The 19,258-nt window shown below is 38.0% G+C and overlaps 1 protein-coding gene across 3 annotated transcripts in view; it reads right to left on the reverse strand.

Annotated features, from left to right (window-relative positions):
* The window catches only part of DNAJC10 (DnaJ heat shock protein family (Hsp40) member C10), a 39,332-nt gene that overhangs the window by 11,618 nt on the left and 8,456 nt on the right, over positions 1–19,258 (reverse strand). The window contains exons 5-16 of one of the 3 annotated variants that reach the window (XM_006083033.3): positions 17,151–17,233; positions 16,787–16,918; positions 15,712–15,805; positions 14,555–14,632; positions 11,140–11,183; positions 10,507–10,644; positions 6,148–6,237; positions 5,440–5,553; positions 4,861–4,975; positions 2,606–2,733; positions 2,203–2,319; positions 262–363 (exon numbers count right to left, since the gene is read on the reverse strand). In XM_006083033.3, coding sequence (XP_006083095.1) covers positions 262–363; positions 2,203–2,319; positions 2,606–2,733; positions 4,861–4,975; positions 5,440–5,553; positions 6,148–6,237; positions 10,507–10,644; positions 11,140–11,183; positions 14,555–14,632; positions 15,712–15,805; positions 16,787–16,918; positions 17,151–17,233 — 1,235 coding nt within the window. The remainder of the gene's footprint in view (positions 1–261; positions 364–2,202; positions 2,320–2,605; positions 2,734–4,860; positions 4,976–5,439; positions 5,554–6,147; positions 6,238–10,506; positions 10,645–11,139; positions 11,184–14,554; positions 14,633–15,711; positions 15,806–16,786; positions 16,919–17,150; positions 17,234–19,258) is intronic. The other 2 variants (XM_023744360.1, XM_014467404.2) reach the window with 2 other exon arrangements.

The following is a 19,258-nucleotide window of genomic DNA, read 5'->3' on the forward strand; positions in this document are numbered from 1 at the left end:
CCACCCCCCCCACCCCGAGGCCTGATCACCCCCAACTGCCCTCCCCTCCTGGCCTGATCGCCCTTAATTGCCTCTGCCTTGGCCCTGCCCCCATGGCTTTGTCAGGAAGGTCTCCTGGTCTAATTAGCATATTACCCTTTTATTAGTATAGATGATTAAATATTTATACAGAGTACACACACAGAAGGATTTACAGCCATGAACTTAAAATAACTTACATTACCTCTATAATTTATAATACTACAGAATTAACTTAAATACCTCTATGAACTCCAAGATCTGTTCAGCAGAGTGATGGCCTTCGTACTCATGAACATTGGACTGGTTGAACACCACTGTAGTTGGATAAGCCTGAATGTTATACTGTTAAGAATGAGAAGACAAATTAAACATGATTTTATACATTTAACCTATTTGTTTCAAATTTATAACCAGTTTGCCTTTATTTAAGTAATAGGATTTAAAAGACCCATTGCTAAATTTCTGGTGACTGAAAAATTTTAGCCTGGACAAAATTTGCAAAAGAATTGGATTCACAGTTGTACTGATGAATACCTAACCCTTACTTACAGGTACTACATAAGACATAAAACCCATAAGCATGAAATGCAGGGAAGTGAGCATGGATAATTGAGCTTGGTCCCTTTTTACTCCCTTAAACTTAGTTTAAGTTGAACATTTTCTATGTTTGTTGCATTTCCTCTTTTGTGATAAGTCTGTAAACTTTTTTTCAAAATTTTTAAAAAAAATTGATTTATAGTCTTTAAATATTCTGGACTGTAAGGCTTTGTCAGTTATATGTGCAGCCTGTTCCCTTAACTTTATAGTGTCTCTTTGGTAATAGTTTTTACATTTAATGTAGTCAAATTCGTTCATATTCAGCGATTTTTATATTTACTTTTTGTGTGTGGAGTGAGAAATTAGTCCTCACACAGATGCCATAAACATTTCATCCTATATTCACTTCCATTTATCTTTTTAAAGTTTGGGTTTTTATGAATTTTGACTTAAAATACACACAAAAACAGAACAATAAAGTCTCATGTACTCTCGGGACTACAGCAATCATTTACTCATGGCTTTTTTTTTTCCAAATATGTTTTCATTGATTTTTTAGAGAGAGAGAAGGGAGAGGGATGGAGACAGAAGCATTGAGGAGAGAGAAGCACTGATCGGCTGCCTTCTGCATGACCCCCATTGGGGATCAAGGCCAAAACCTAAGCATGTGCCCTGACCAGGAATCAAACTGTGCTCTCTTGGTTCATGAGTCAACACTCAACCACTGAGCCACTGTGGCCAGGCCCCATGGCTATTCTTAATCCCTCTATACTTCCTTCCACTCTACCCTATCCCAAGATTATTTTAAAGATAATTCCAGATAACTTATCATTTCATTCATAAATATATCAGTATATTAAAAACATGTATTTCCCCCAAATATAACCACACTATCATTTTCATATCTAAAAATTAACAATTCCTGAAAATAATTAGATATCCTATCAGAGGACAAATTTCCCCAATTTGCTATTTTTGCAGTTGGTTTGTTTAAATTGCATCCACAGGAAGACTATACTTACATTTGAATGGCATGTCTTCTAAGTCTTTAATCTTCTTCCCCTTTTAATAAATGTGTCCAATAAACTGGTTGTTTGTCTATAAAGTCCTCTACATGCTTGGATTTGCAAATTGCATGCCCATGTTGTCACTTAACCTGTTCTTCAATACACTAATAGAGCTGATGATTTGATTTAAAATTTTTCCAAGAATATTTTATAGGGGGCATTGCATACTTTCATCATGAGGTATATAATTTCTAGTACTTCTTAGAACTGAAGAGTGAATATTAATTAACCCCATATCGCATTCATTTTAATTTCCTTCTATTAGCTATACAATTACAAGGAAAGCCAAAGAAAAAAGCTATAGACCTCCAAAAGGAAATATTAAGTTAAAAAAATATGAAGATCTTAAATAATTGAAAAATCATATATTTTATCAAGTCAACTAAATATTTTCCTGAGTTTAATAAATAAGACTATATCTACACTTAACTACATATATTATATTTTAATCCATCATAATTTATTGAAATTATTGGTTTAAAACATTTGTTACTACTCTAAATGTAGATGTATTTTTGAAAAAGTTATTATTTTAATATCAGATTAATTAGAAAACACTTTTAATACTTTGCCTTACCATGTTACAAAGTCCCTCATGAACTGTACAATCTAGTGTACCAAATTTAAGCTGACCATAAAGATGCTTTGATGCTTTTCGTAACTCTGGCAATAAAGCTCGACATGGTGGACACCACTACAAAAGAAAAAATATTCATAAGCACTGAGCCAAATAAAATGTACAACAAAACCCACATAATTTTTGCAACAAGCAATATAAGTAAGACAAACCACACTTAGTTGTGAATCTTATGCTTGTATATGCTTAATCCTTAGAGGAAAGTACATCAGTTCTCTCTTAGATACAATATGTGGTTGTAGCCAAACTGTACCCATGGTTCAAGGTTATCTAGAAAATGTCTTTTTGCTGTAACAAGAGAAAATCTGACAATATTGAATTTTGACAGATAAAAATAACTTACAGGGGCAAAAAAATCAACAAGCCATGGTTCTTTGTCATTGGCAGGAAAATTTTGAGGTCCAAGTGTGGTAACATGAGAATGAACACTTTCTTTGGCAAAGGCAAGTATATCATAGAGAATCTTCTTTCCTTTGAAATTGAGTAAGAGAAAAGTTAAAATCCATATTCTGCCTTTTATCTATGAAAACATATTTGTATGGAAAGTAATATATTAATAAATAATAATATAAGAATAAACTCTGTTTTGTGTACTCACAAGTATAAACCTACTTTTGGCCACCTCTGTATTTAGAGGGGCAAGATGGAATGATTACAATGCAGGAGGAAGAAAAATTTTATATGAAGGCACAGAGGAGTGAAAGAACATCATATTTTCACAGATCCACAAGTAGCTGGAGGTATAATTATTTGGAAGGGTAGAGATGAGGCTGAAAGAGCCATCAGAGGCAGATTGTGAATGTATACCGTTAATTTAACTACTATATACTGAGTTCCTACTATACACCAGACACCATTCTAGGTGCTGGAGATAGAGTGGTGAGCAAAACAGATAAAGTCATTGCTCCTATGCTAAGAAATCTGAACTTTATTTTAAAAGAAATCAGTAGTCAAGGCAGAAAAGTGACATGAGAATGTTCCTAGATGTTCTAGGGCAATAAATGCAAATAAAACAAATAACCAACAATAAAGAAGAAAGGCTATGAGATGGAAAACTGTATCAGAGGATGATACAGTACATGATGGATCTGAAATAAGGCAGCAAGCACAGAAATGAAGAGGAGTCAGAAATATTTCAGAGGTAAAAAAAGAACAGAACTCCATTATTATAACCTGGTCATTCCTGGTCACTTGAAGGAGGTAGCATTTAATGAACTGTAAGCCTAGACTTTGGAGTCAGATATATCTGGATACAAAATCTACTTGACCAGTTACTGGTTTTTGTCATTGGCAAAGTTACTTAGCCTTTCTGAGCCTCAATTTTCTCCCTTCCAGGACTGTTGTGAAGATACAAAATGGAAATACAAAAGTATGCAAAACCTTTAGAAAAATGTTTGTCTTCCAAAAAGTACAGAATAAACAGTCGTTACTATTGGGATTACCTTGCCAAGCAAGCCTTTGTTCACATAGTTCCTATGGCCTAAAGGAACTCACTTCTCATTCTTCTGTATTTGCTTTGGGAAATTGAGTATGCAAATGTCACCTGAATTCAAATATCACTTCCTGACTTATACTATGCAAAAGTCTCTTTGATTTTATTAATTTATACATAATGGCTATTACATTGGTTTTCATATTTGCTTATAGATCTCCTTCCTCTCACCTGTACTAGATATTTTAAGCTTCTTGAGAGTCAAGTCCATGTCTTACAACTTTGCATTCCTAACAACACACACAGGGCTTAATAGGCACAATGTTAATATCTGTTATTAACTGTGATAGGTAGTAGTTTGCTTGTCTCTTGCTACATTTCACCTTTTCAGGAGAGAGACTATGATGCATCCCAAACCCTAGGAACTGGAACTTCGCTTACATGAATGCAGAGTTGCAATCCCTAACAAGCTGTAATGTAGAAATGTGATTATAAATTCAAGGAAGATGACAAAGCAGTTAATGGAGATGCTTGGTAGTCTAGTGGAGGAAACATCTAAAAGAATGTCTGAAAATTACTCATAATGGTTGAGATGCTACATTTGGCAAACTGGAATGAACACTATAGGTGCTACTTTGGTCAACAAGCAAGATCCTTAAATTCCTCCCTAGCCTAACATGTCACCACAGTTCTTGCTGAAACACTGATCAAGAGTCAAGAATATAAAATAACTAAATATAATTAAAAATGTCTTTCCTTACAAGAAACAAATTTATTAATAAATAAGAGCAAATTATACATGTCCATATAATATAAGGTAAAAAGTAAAATTAAAAATTATAGTCAAACCTTGTTTTATTGTGCTTTGCTTTATTGCACATCACAGATGTTGTGTTTTAAAAGTATATATATTAATTCAGGCACATCCATATTCTTATTTTGTAGTTTATTTGGGATAATGCTATTTGGGATAGGTCTATGCTCAACCACTGAGCCATGCTGGCCAGGCACAGATGTTGCATTTTTAAAAAATGAAGGCAAGAAACTTCACCAATCAAAAAGATTACGATTCGTTTTATTGTGGTGATCTGGAACCCAACCCACAATATCTCTGAAGTATGCCTGTACTATTTGAAAATGAAGGTACATTTTTTTCTCCTTCTTACCATGATGAATTTCATATTCTTTGGTTCCTTGTCCTTTAAATACTGCTAGACATGGTTGAAAAACATAGAGATTGCTACAGATATCTGGTGCAGAGGAACAGTCAAACTTGCCAATCTAAAGCAGAAAGAGAAGGTTTAATTAGATGAAAATGAAATCTTATCCAATCAATTAAATATTCATAAGGGTAATCACAAAATGACACTGCTCTAACAACAGTTTCTAAACAGAAGTTAATAGGCTATAAATACAAGAGATCGGAATAATTTACATTTAACACTAAAACGCAATTAAAAAAAAAAAGCTCCTAGAAAGTTAACAAACCTGAGAAGAAATTTCCAAGATAATATAAAGTTGTTTAAGAAAGCCACTCTTCTAAAAATGTACAGAATATTTATATAATCTTGGGGTGGGGGAGAAAGAAACCTTTTCATGTGAGACCCCAGAAGCAGATAATAAAGAAAAAGATTGACATTTTCATACATTGTAGAAGAAAACTAGTTATTTAAAATATAACTTTATGTATTAAATTAATAAGAAAGCATAGTAGCAGAAAGTTAGGCAGAATACATTTTTCTTACTTGAATATGTTCATTTTTAAGTAGAGTCTTTAGTTTCTTCAACTCAGGATCATTTGAATTTCCATTTTTTCCAAAATGAAAAAATAAGAGCCATCGATGATGAGCCAAACGATCCTTAAAAGTGATTTAAAAAGTTAAAAAGAAATGTGAAAGACAGGAAATTCTGAGTTCTAATCTTTCTTTTTATTCTCTTATAGTTAATTTTAATAATCCTAACCATTACTTCAAAATAATATCAAAAATTCAGGCACATCCATATTCTTATTTTGTAGTTTATTTGGGATAATGCTCTGTAAATCAATTATATAAAATTACAGAAGGATAAAAGTCACTACATTATAAAATATTAAAGTAGACAACTGATTCTACTATAAGCATTTCTGAAGCTGCTTCTTAATTACTCATTGAAAAATATAAATAGTTCTGTAATCAAGAACAAAGTTTCCCATTAGATCCAAAGCGGCTTTGTGATCAAAATCTTGCTTTTATGACATTCCTGAAGCCCTTTAGGACTGGTTAGGTTTTACAAAACTACAGATCCTCCCCGTACCACCAGCAGCTCTGTCAATTAGAGTTTAACCTAAAATTGACTGATATATAATCCTTTGAAACTGCTACTTTCTCTCTAGTGATGAATAAACCAAATGTTGGCTAAAATATTAAGACTTAAAATGTTAGCAACAGTATTTATCATTATAAAAATATTACCTCTAGTGTGTCTGCTGAAAGTAGTTCAAAATCTGGAAGATTATGCATTATTTCCAAATATATTTCTTTAGCATCCAATGAATTAAGAAACTAGAATAAGAGAATTATATTGTAATTTTTTTAAGTCAACATCCATTTACTTTAGTGTCTTTTTTGTTGTTGTTGTTTCCACAGAAGAACTTTTAAGGAAAAAAGTCACAGAAGTTAAATAGTTTTCAAGCTATTTATTCTAAATGTTAATTCCCCCCCCCCAAAAAAAAAGTATTATCATATTTTGGCAATTATTAAAAATTGTGTAACTGGACTGTTTTTTTAAAAAGTGATGTAAAATAAATTTCATTACTAGGTGTTTCGTTACCTGGAATTGCCTATTAACTGTTCTGTGTGTCCTACAATAATTCCCACAACACACTGGAGTGACTGCATCACGAGGAAAGTGCTATCTTATGTTCAGTTCAATGTTAATGCTAACCATGTTTCATACAGAATGACAATGCTTTACCCATTATTTAAGAATTGTTAAAACACTAGAGTATTTGATGACCCAAGACACTTCATACCCCAACCAATAATTAATAGGAATTAAGATAAGAACTTATAACTAGAAAATGAAAAGGCACCTTATTATAGAGGTTTTCAGAAATAATGTCCAAAAAACCAAACTACCTATGAGTTTTGCAGAGTAAACTATACTGGTAAAGACCTTATTTTAAATATGTTTTTGATCTAGGTCTCATTTAAAACACAAACAAATAACTGAAGAAGGCACACCTCCCTGCTAACACATCACCTTTACTTCTGCCCATATTTCATCCTCAGCATATTTTTCTCACAGAACTATCTGGTGGTCTAATTCTCAATGGAGCAGCGATTACTACAAAGAGTGCAGCAGTGGTTATATCAAGAAAATGTATATGGGTTGACAAAACAGTTTAATATATATTTAATTAAAATCCATCCATGTTTGACAATTCAAATACTACTTGAAAGATCTAAAACTCCATTAAAACTTGTAAGAACTACCACTGTATTCACAGCTTAATTGTGCTTGATATGAAACAATGGATAGGAACAATGGGAATAAGAACAGCAAAGTCAGTTTTTCCCCCTGGAAATTTGTTTTTCTGTTTTGTTTTTTTTTTATCTATAGCATAAATATTCTTAAAGCTCTATATGAAATATTTTGTTACCAAAGGCCTTAAGAGGTCAAAACAGAATTCTTTCATGCCTCTGTACTACAGCTCATTCACTTTAGTCACATTCATTATGAAGATTTTGCTAAAAATACTCCTATAGCAGCTTATCTTATCTATATATATAAAACCCTAATATGCAAATAGACCAAACGGCAGAACAACTGAACAAACAACCAGTTGCTATGATGTGCACTGACCACCAGGGGGCATGCGAGCGGAACATGGTGGGCATCGGCCATGGTGGGATGGTGGAGCAGGTGAGCGGGGGTGCCAGACCAAGGTGGGGCGCCAGTCACTGTCATCGGGGCAAGCCTCTGGTGGTTACTGAAGATTCTTTGCTCCCATGTGCTGCAGTCCTGCCCAGCAGTCACACCTCCCACCGGCACTGGCCCCGTTCACACCCACTGCCGGCGCTAGAGCCACCGCTCGCACCCACTGCTGGCGCCCAGCGCCGGTCTCCATTGCTCAGCGCTGTCAGCGGATGCAGGTGGTAGCTGCTGGCCCCAATCGCCACTGAGGGCTTCTCCACTTCCCCCTGCTCCTGAGGGGCGATCAGGGCAGCAGCCACTGCTTGCACCTGCTTACAGTGCCGGCCCTGCTCGCACCCACTGCTGGCGCTGGCCCCAATGGCTCCGCACCATCGAGTGCGAGCAGAGCCAGTGCTGTTAGCAGCGGTGGCAGGAGAGGGGCTGACAGCAGCCAGGGGACTGGGGGCCGCGACTGGAGGGGCTGGGTGGGGGCGCAGAGGATGGGCTGAGACCTGCCCCTGTGCCCACCGCAGCCTGGTGGCCCACAGTTCCTTTCAAGGTGCATAAATTCATGCACTGGGCCCCTAAGTCTATACCAGTAAAAGGGTAATATGCTAATTAGGGCAGATGTCTTCTGGACAACCTTCCGGACAAAACCGCAGTAGCTGTGAGGGCCAAGGCACAGCTGCGAAGGGCCCAGGCTCAGGCCAGCAGTGGCAGCAGCAGCGGGGTAATTAGGGCAGTGCCTTCCACTGATCCGCCAGGTTGCCTCCCGCAGAGGTAGGCCAGACTGCAGCTTAGGCTGGGGGCCGAGGCAGAGGCGGTTAGGGGCGATGAGGCTGGCAGGGGGGCAAGGTAGGGGCGATGAGGCTGGCAGGCAGAGGCAGTTAGGGGCAATCAGGCAGGCAGGCAGAGGGGTTAGGAGCCAGCAGTCCCGGATTGCAAGAGGGATCCTAGATTGGAGAGGGTGCAGGCTGGGCTGAGGGACCCCCCGCCCTGTGCACTAATTTTATGCACCAGGCCTCTAGTATATATATAAAAGCCTAATATGCAAAGTGTCCCCTCGGGAGTTCGACCGACTGGGAGTTCCATAGCTTGCCATGACATGCGTGGACCACCAGGGGGCGGCGCAGAATGTAGGAAGGCCCCAGCCAGCAGCTGGCAGCTATTAGGGACCCTACCCAGGCATGAATTTCGTGCAGTGGGCCTCTAGTAAATATATAAGTGATGAATACACTAGAAACTCATTATAAACCTGTCTATCTTGGTGTAAAACTTGGTAGTTGTATATATAAAAGGATACTGTCCAGTCTCTAAATTTCACCTTCCAGACATATTTAGCTGGCATAGTGTTTTATATTTTTTAAAACATAAATGCTTTTAGGAGGGATAAGGACTTTAATCCATCACTCCTGGTTATTACATTTCCAGTATGGCTCATTTATGTTTTCTAAGATTGATTCTGAGCTTGCAGTTTATATAAAAAATCCCAAAGGCTCACTAAAATATGAAGTTGCATGTTACTGAAGGTAAGACCCTATATTAACTGTTGGCCAGGGTATAGGCAAATGTCATGAACTGATGGCACAGAGTTAAACAAATTTCTGTAGGGCAGTTTGGCAACATGAATGGAATTTAACTTGCCGCAGCTATCTCATTCTAAACAGATAATTGAAGAAGAACAAAAAGATGAATAAGATTGTTCATTACACTGCTTATAATCATCAAAAGTAGAAACAACTTAAATATCTATTAAGAAAGGAATGATTAATCTAAGTATGTCACCTTTAGCCAATGAATTACTATTCAGGGGTTGTTGATAATGATTATATATACACAGGGGTGGGCAAAACTAGGTTTACAGTTGTGACTATGCAAAACATAGTTACTCTTATATTATTTGTTATTATATTATTTGCATTACAACTGTACACCTACTTTTGCCCACCTCTGTTTGTGTGCATGGCATGTAAGTACCATATATATTACATTTATATTTCATCAACTGAGATGGGGAAAACTGTGGGTAGAGCAGATTTATTAGGGACTATCAGGAGTACAGTTGCAGATATCCAAGTTTGAGACCTCAATTAATATCCCAGGAGAGATGTTGAATAGGTAGTAGAATGCAGTCTGGAGTGGAGGGCAGAGACCTAGGCCACAGATAAAACTGAAGAGTCATCGGCACCAAGTCCTAATAGTATGCACACCTACGCAGAGTTCTGGAAGGATATTTACCAAAATTTGATGGTGCTGGTCTATTGGTGATTCGGTTTCAGTAAATTTTTCATCTTTCTTTAAGCATTGCTTTATTATATATGAATTTCTGTAATGAATATGTCTGTTTATCAACATCAAAAAAAAAATTTACAGAAAAGGAAACTAAAGGAAGTTTGTTCTTCTTAGAGTCTTTCTTTTCTTTTGGAGTTCCTCTGAAACTTGTCTGATATCCCATTGTTTATCCCAACTCCTTGATAACTAGCTTGACACTCAGTTTCCTCATTCTTAAAACTAGGGAGGTGATACCAGCAGATCTCCACACTGAGTTTATACAAGAATCTAACAGGGTGCTTAAAAAAAATAGATACCGGGTTCCAGCCAAACCGACCAATGATCTGTATTTTAACATCAGAAAATATACAAATGAATGGAAACTAATGAAAATTCATTTAACCTAAAAATGTATTCTATACCTTTGAGGTTAGAAAGTATAATAGTTTATGCCAGTTAAAAATAATTCTTATAGCAGACTTTACAAACTGAATAATGTATTAAACAGAATCCCAGAAATAAAATTTGTTCTAGATTATTAAATGTTCCACATTCAGATGATATAAACTGATTCATTTTCTTACTCTTTGATTAAAAACAAATATTTAAGTGTGTGCATTCAAAGAAATGAAAATGTTTCATACCAAAACATTGCTTTTCTCTTTGTTATTTAAAGTGGCTCCAGGAGGAAAATAGGCAGTAGAACTTGTTGTTATATCCAAACTTGTACAAAGGTTGGCCTGAGTGGCACAGTCCATCCATCCTACATTAACAAGACCATCCTAAAATAGTAAGAAACAACAATGAAAACATAGGTCCTGTTGCAAGTGGAAGACCAAGTTTCCCCCCAAAGGGAGCTTCAACAACAAAGTATCAAAAACAAAGACTACTCCCAACCATTATATGATGAGAGCTAACTATATAACAAAAATAACAAACAAAACAATAGAGTTTGGAAATGATAAAAACACTAATATACAACTCTTTGGTTAAAAAGGACTTCATAATTAAATTAAAGAATACTTAGCAGTGAATGACAATGAAAGCACCACATGCCAAAATTTACTGAACACAGTTCATTATTAGAAACCTACAACTATGACTACATTTATCAGAAAATAAGAAAGATTACAAATAAGCGAGTTAAATGTTCAAAAAACTACCAAAGACAATATCTGAAATCCGTTTTTAAATGTGTGTATGTGTGTGGTGTTTTTTTGTTTGTTTTTTTTGACATGGCTATATGCTAGTAGTCCTACAAAATAATTGATGCTTACCAACATGCCACTAAGCCTGAGACGTGTCTGTGAAGTCAAACAATCTGGAAGGAAAAAAATAGCAAGCAATTTCAGTTCTATTGAGTGTATACTTTCATTTGCCTTTTCATGAAGCTATCATGCTGATTCTAAGACAATTATTTGAGCTCTATTGCTAAATACTGAAATCTTTATTTACTAGGTAACTACTGTGGTCAAAGTCTCATTCTACACACACAACACATTACCGCTCTCACTCACTCACTAATTCTTTTATTCCTTCCTCTTAGAATCCCAGGATTTCCAGCTAAAGAGAAAACGAGTAATTTTCTCTCAAGCATTCCTTTAGGATCTTACTCTCAAATTTCTCTGATCAATAATCCCCTTTACCTAAGATATCTCACAATTTTGGAGAAATAACATGTAATGAACTTTTTTTTGATAAAAATATGCAAAAATCCTTAAAATAAGATAAAATAGCCTCTTCATTATTTTTATAAAAGTTCTGTAAATATGAATACTAACACTAAATGAGATAACTTTGAAGAAAGGGAGCTGTAGCATCAGAGCCTAGAGAGATATGTAAAATCTCTAGTTTCAAAAGTTTTTTCATGTGTAAATGGACAAAAATTTGTGCATTAGGCCAAAATGAATAAACTCCTCAAGGATAGATTAAATTTAAGGGTGATTTTATTTTCAAGGCAATACCTCCTCAACATGGCAGCATAAAGGCTGTGAGGTGAAGTTTCAGGAAAAGATTCATGTTGGGATTAAACATATGAAAAGATATTAATGAATTAGAATATTTTTTTCTTTTAAAATATTTTTATTGATTCCAGAGAGAAAGGGAGAGGGAGAAAGAGATAGAAACATCAATGATGAGAGACTGATTGGCTGCCTCCTGCATACCCCCTACTGGGGATCGAGCCAGCAACCTGGGCATATGCCCTGACCCGGAATTGAACTGTGACCTCCTGGTTCATAAATCGATGCTCCCACTGAGCCATGCCAGCTGGGCTGAATTAGAATATTCTGTAATACTGGGACCAATTTTTAACCAATCACATTGCTTAAATACAGTTTATAGTTCGTGGTTTGATGGGTAGGGTATTTTCAACTTAATCTACTGAGGGAAAGGTTCCAAGAAATAGAAAGTTGTCATCTTCAAATATATAATGTTATGAGGTAACCATGTATACATATTTATATGCATAAGTATGAGGCAATGTCAATAACTCCCAAAATTATTATTTTGGGAGGACTGTATCTGTAAATGACTGTTTTTGCAAACTGATAAATATGTACATCTGTGACTATCTGAACATACCATTTACTGTGAATATAATTAGGCTGAAAAACTTGCCCACTGAACAGAAACCATAAACGATACTTTAAAAAATTAATAATTTTAAAACCTCCTATGTGAAAAATAATAGAAAGAAAAATATTTATTAAGTAAAAAGTTATAACCTTGTATATAAATTGTAGTTTGGAGTACTGAACAATCAATTATAGTAGTATACTCAAGATGGTCACCTAGTCTAAGGATACATACTTCCAGTTATAAGATTAGCAAGTCCTGGGGATCTAATGTACAACATATAGTGGTTATAGCTAATAACAGTATATTATATGCTTAAAAGTTGCTAAGAGAGTACATCTTAAATGTTCTCACTACAAAAAAGAAATGGCAATTATTTGACAGGATGGAGATGGTAGCTAATGCTATGGTGGTAATCATTTTGGAAGTGTATCAAATCAACATATTGACCCCTTCAAGTTACACAATGCTATCTACACTAATAAAAGAGAAACATGGTAATTAGCGTACGACCGCTACCCTTCCCACTGGCTAATCAGCATATCCTTATGCAAATTAACTGTCAGCCAAGATGGCGGCCAGCAGCCATGCACTGAAGTGAGCAGGGAGGCTTGCTTGCTTCAGTGACTGCGGACTCCAACGTTCCCCGCCTAACTTGCCGGCCTTTCAGCTGCAACTCTAAGCAACTATGTACTATGTTGCAAATAAGAAGCTAAACAAAACCCCAGAAACCAGCCGGACTGAAAGCCAGCCTGACCGCAACATTGTATCGATGTTTTCAGCAGCGAGGCCTCAGAGCTAAAGCTGGCCCAGAATAAAAAAAAGAAAAAAGAAAAAAAGGAGCGGTTGGGAGCTTCAGTCACCCGCTTCTGGAAAACAGCCCTCAGCCCCTCACCCAGACTGGCCAGGCACCCCAGTGGGGACCCCCACCCTGATCCAGGACACCCTTCAGGGCAAACCAGCCAGCCCCTACCCATGCACCAGGCCTCTATTCTATATAGTAAAAGGGTAATATGCCTCCCGGCACCGGGATCAGCGTGACAGGGGACAGCGCCCAAACTCCCTGATCATCCCTGCTCTGTGTCTGATAGGGGGGAGCTCCCCAATCCCCTGATCGCCCTGCGGCTCTGTGTGTGACAGGGGAAGGCGCCCCAACCCCCTGATCAGCCCTGCTCTGTGCCTGATAGGGGGAGCTCCCCAATCCCCTGATTGCCCTGCGGCTCTGTGTTTGACAGGGTGCGGCGCCCCAACCCCCGCCTCCCCACGGGGCCTGCTCTGTGTGTGACAGGGTAGAGCCATAACCTCTCCATCGGCCCTGCCCCGAGTGTGACAGTGGCGGCACCCCAACCCCCTGATCGGTCCTGCTCTGTGGGTGATAGAGGGTGGCGCCCCAACCCCCCTCCACGGGCCTTGCTCTGTGACAGGGTAGAGCCATAACCTCCCCATTGGCCCTGCCCTGAGTGTGACAGGGTGCAGCGCCCCAACCCCCTGATCCGCCCTGCTCTGTGTGTGACAGGGGGCGGTGCCCCAATTTCCCCTATCGGCCCTACTCTGTGAGTGACAGGGGGGAGCTCCTCAACCCCCTGATTGGCCCTGCTCTGTGCGTGACAGGGGGGAGCTCCCTAACCCCCTGATCGACCCTGCTCTGTGTGTGACAGGGTACGGAGCCCCAACCACCCTGATCGGCCCTGCTCTGTGCGTGACAGGGGGTGGCGCCGCAACCTCCCCATCGACCCTGCCTTGAGTGTGACAGGGGGCGGTGCCCCAACCCCCCAATCGGCCCTACCCTGAGCGTGACTGAGGGTGGCATCGCAACCTCCCGATCCGCCCTGCTCTGAGCCTGACCAGGGGCTGCACTTAGGGATTGGGCCTGCCCTCTGCCATCCGGGAGCAGGCCTAAGCCAGCAGGTTGTTATCTCCCGAGGGGTCCCAGACTGCGAGAGGGCACAGGCCGGGCTGGGGGACCCCTCTCCCCCCCCCCCCCCGAGTGCACAAATTTTTGTGCACCAGGCCTCTAGTTTAATTATATCTTAATAAAGCTGAAAAAGTAAAAAAGATTGTCATTTAAAAATTATATGTCATGGTCTCTTCATAACAAAATAATGAATAAATTACCTCCTCCTTCGGAACAGAATGTTATCAGCCAGCCAATACCAGAGGCAAAAGCAGTTTGTATTGCGTTAACAAAATTTCCTTAAAAGAAAATAAAGCAAATATCTGATCACTTGTTACTTGATAATGAAAACAGTTTTCTGAATTTTTTTTTTCTCTCCTAACTTCACCTTCTTCCAATCCACTCTGAGTAGTCAGGAATTTCTAAAAATCCTTTTGAGTATGTAGAATTCATTCACCAGCTCTCCATTTTTTTTCCCACCACATAAAATCTAAATTCATTATTTCATTAGGAAACTCAAATTGGTAAGATCTACCCTTGCAGCCAGCCATATTTCTCCCCAAGCCACTAATGTACTACACATCCTTCTGTTAGAGTCATGAAATACTGCCAGTTTCCCAAATACACAATGAGCCTATAAGGCTTCCTCTTCATTTTCATGACAGATTGGGTCTGACCTCATTCCAGAAGTATTTACTAACCTTTTCCCATTCCCCACCTGAGTTTCCTTATCCTTCATGCTTCCATAAGCTTACCTTTACCATAATAGTTACTATGCTGAATTTTAATGGTTTACTAGTGTCTTTCTTGATAAATAAAGAGGTCCCTGAAGGCAGGGGCTATTTATTTTATTACTGCAGCCCTAGTATTGAACATAGTTTCAGAGACAATAAATGGTATTCAATGAATACCCTTTAGATGTGAACACCATCATTTCATGGGTAATACATAGTAGTTAAAATAGCCCATCTAAAAACATTGAAGAATTAAAAGCCTAATATTAGAAGAGTTTTTAAACTTTAAAATTAAACTGGATAGGCATGAATTTACTGTCCGATATAGTATACTTATGAAAGCAATAAAACACTTGGTTTGCTAAACATTTAGTTGCACTTTGAATTTGCCTTTTCCTCTAGCCCCACCTCATATCTATTTCCCATATCTTATTGTTTTAGTTTCTGTACACATATAATACATTTGTTAAATGCCTACTATTTAGTAGTGGTCAGAACAAAACACACAATTCCCTTCTAAAAGCATCAAAAAAGTATTTTAAAATTTCAATATGATGACCAAAATATTAATACTGCCACTGAAAAACAAAATATAAATTTCAAAGGAGCCTTCAAAATCAAGCAAATTAAGAAAATAAAATTACCTGCCCACAGTTCTGTCACTGAGCTTCTGACATGCTGCATGGCGAAGCTCACCAAACTGTCCTTTGATCTGTCACCATGGTATTTCACTGCAGCCTATTGGTTTTTTAATAAAAAGGGAAACATATTTTACTTTTTCTTTTAAAAACATCACTAAAAAATAATACTTTTGATTCTACATTATTTTGAAAAATACAGTAAGATCTGTCTCTTAAATGTACAATGTATTTCCAAATGATATGCTGAAAATCTTGATTGTATAGAATTCAAGGAAGACATTTTAATAATACTATTTATAATTTTTGTTTCAGTTTTATCACTTAAAACTGGGAAAAAAGGGACATCAAAATTTTATCTTCAATGAGACAATACCTGAAAATACTTTGTAAACTATAAAGTAGAATATGCACATATTAGTTATACTATGTTCTTTAAGATAGAAACAGAAATTGGCAATCATTTAATTTTGAAAGTCATCATTTGACCATTGAATGATGTGGGTTGAACTGCATGGGTCCACTTATACTTGGAATTTTTCAATTGGTCTACTCAGTTTTTAACTGTCTGCAGTTCAAATTCCTGTGAAGGGTCAACTGGAGATTGGGAATCCGTGCATGCAGAGAGCTCACTTGAGTTACACGCATTTAAAAAAAATTTTTTTGTTTTGTTTTATTGGTATCAGAGAGGAAGGAGAGGGAGAGAGAAACATCAATGATGAGAATCACTGACCAGCTGCCTCCTGCACATCTCCTACTGGGGATGGGCATGTGCCCTAACCAGGAATCAAACCATGACCTCTAGTTCATAGGTCGACACTCAACCACTGAGCCACAGTGGCCGGGCTATGCATTTTTCTATAGGTGTCACTAACCTCTATGTTATTATTCCAAGGTGAACTGTAAAGGCATCTAAAAGTATTTGTAATACTCAAAATGTTTATTATGACTAGAGATGAGTTAGAACCTAAAGTAAAACGTAAATACCAAAGCATTCTACAAATTCTCATCTTGTGTTTTCTCTGTATATTCTTTATCATAAAGTTCCCCAAATTTAAAAACTGCTAACTTTATCCCTTACCATTCCAGACCTAAATATGAAGAGGCTGGGATAACTGTTCACTCCTTTCATTCGGCAAAGCATTCTATCATCGCCACAGTTAACGGCTCCAATTCGAAGTAATCCATCCACTTCTTTAGCAAAGTCTCTCCACTATGAGAAAAAAGGAAACATAAGTATTTCTCTGAACACTTCCCTTGAACATTCTTCAAGCTATACATACTTAAAGACTATTTTTAGCAAATAAAACCATAAATATGTGAAAATACATTACTGATAGCTATAATTGCTGTTAATAGGAAAATCCCAATATATTAAAAAACTCAAATAACAGATCAATTAGAAATAATAAAACTTTAATAATCAGGATGTAAAAAATACGTACTGTGGGAGCTAAATCATGACAGTGTGAACATCCTGCAGAGTAAAAGTTCACAAACCACAGTTCTCCAGAATTAACAGCAGCATCTAAAAGTAGATGAAACCAAAACAACTTAGAACTATTTGCTGAGGTTTGTGCAGTTTGGTTAAAAAATTTTTATTGTGATCAGAAAGAAAGTCATACATCTTTCATACTGCCTTTATCAATAATTTTCTGTACAAAATTTTCTATAAAAAAATGTACTTCAACTGTCAAATAATACCTTTTTAAAGAAACTCCTCGAAGCCCATACTTGTACAAGCAGCAGCCTTGAACTGCTTAATACCATCTCACCATGAAGCTGTAAAAAGAAAGGCAGCAACAGCCAAAGCTCATGGAAGAGTTTGTGTGGGTGAGAGAAATGAAGAAGAAAAACAGTAAGAGACTGAACTGAGATTTAAGTGCTTCTACTATCTGCAGCATAAGTTAAACATGGGGTCAATCAATTCTGACAGTTATTTCAAATTCTGAAAGAATGAAATAAGAGGCCTATACAATGTAGTAAGGACTCTTTGATTCAATTTAATCTTTGCCTTAAGACATTTCCCTTGGAAAACTGCATTATTTGAAAAGTATCAAGATTTTTAACAGGAGAGAATCGAAGATGGCGGCATAGGTAATAGAACTGAACACCACATAATACAAACAACCACTTAAAAAATACAACTAAAAGACGGAACGGACATCAACCAGAACCACAGGAAGGCTGGCTGAGGAGAGACTCTTCAACTAGAAGGAAAAACAACAGCATTACGAGGCTCAGAGGAGGCACAGTGTGGAAAATTTAAAGGTACGGTGGTGCGGTGGTGCGCGCACAAAGTGGGCTTGTGGCTGAGGGTGCGGTTGTCGTTTTCAATCAGGAGGGAGTCTCAGACTCTGGGCTACAGATCTGGGCGAGTCTCTAGGGACCCAGACTCAAACGGGAGAAGCGGGACTGTCTGGCTACGGTCCCTCCGAGGTTTGCAGCGGTTGCTGGGACAGAGAGGCAGAGCCTCTGGGGACAGACTGAGAGCAGCCATAACTGCTCCCTCCCCCCGCCCTGTTGAGCCCGCCCCGCCCAAGCCCTGCGCAGAGCCATTTGCCGGATAGCCTCAGGCAAAGGCTAGATTAGCACCTCCACAGAGGACAGAAGTTTTCCACACAGCTGATTCTCACAGCCAGTCGGCCTGGTGGTCAAATCCCTCTAGTATTAACTACAACAATTACGGCTTAACTAGAACAAGACTGCGCACAAAGACCACAAGGGGGTGCACCAAGAAAGCATAAAAGATGCGGAGACAAAAAAAATGACAGAAATGGAGGATATGGAGCTAAAAATCGCAATTTTGAGGGCTTGCAATAAACTTGAGCAGATCCTCACGAAAACTAATGAGACCCTCGATGCTATGATAAAGAAATTAGAAAGTAAGCATACACGGACTGAAATAAAGAATATTATACCCAACAGCAGACCAGAGGAGCACAAGAATCAAACCAAAGATTTGAAATGCGAAGAAGCAAAAAACACCCAACTGGAAAAGCAAAATGAAAAAAGAATCCAAAAGTGTGAAGATAGTGTAAGGAGCCTCTGGGACAGCTTCAAGCACACTAATATCAGAATTATAGGAGTGCCAGAAGATGAGAGACAGCAAGATATTGAAAACTTATTTGAAGAAATAATGGCAGAAAACTTCCCCCACCTGGTGAAAGAAATGGACTTACAGGTCCAAGAAGCGAAGAGAACCCCAAACAAAAGGAATCCAAAGAGGACCACACCAAGACACATCATCATTAAAATGCCAAGAGCAAAAGACAAAGAGAGAATCTTAAAAGCAGCAAGAGAAAGAGACTCAATTACCTACAAGGGAATACCCATACGACTGTCAGCTGATTTCTCAACAGAAACTTTGCAGGCCAGAAGGGAATGGCAAGAAATATTCAAAGTGCTGAATACCAAGAACCTACAACCAAGATTACTTTATCCAGCAAAGCTATCATTCAGAATTGAAGGTCAGAATAAAGAGCTTCACAGATAAGGAAAAGCTAAAGGAGTTCATCACCCACTAAACCAGTATTATACGAAATACTGAAAG

This window comes from Myotis lucifugus, unplaced genomic scaffold (genome assembly GCF_000147115.1).
Source record: "Myotis lucifugus unplaced genomic scaffold, Myoluc2.0 scaffold_5, whole genome shotgun sequence".
NCBI classification, from domain to species: Eukaryota; Metazoa; Chordata; class Mammalia; order Chiroptera; family Vespertilionidae; genus Myotis; species Myotis lucifugus.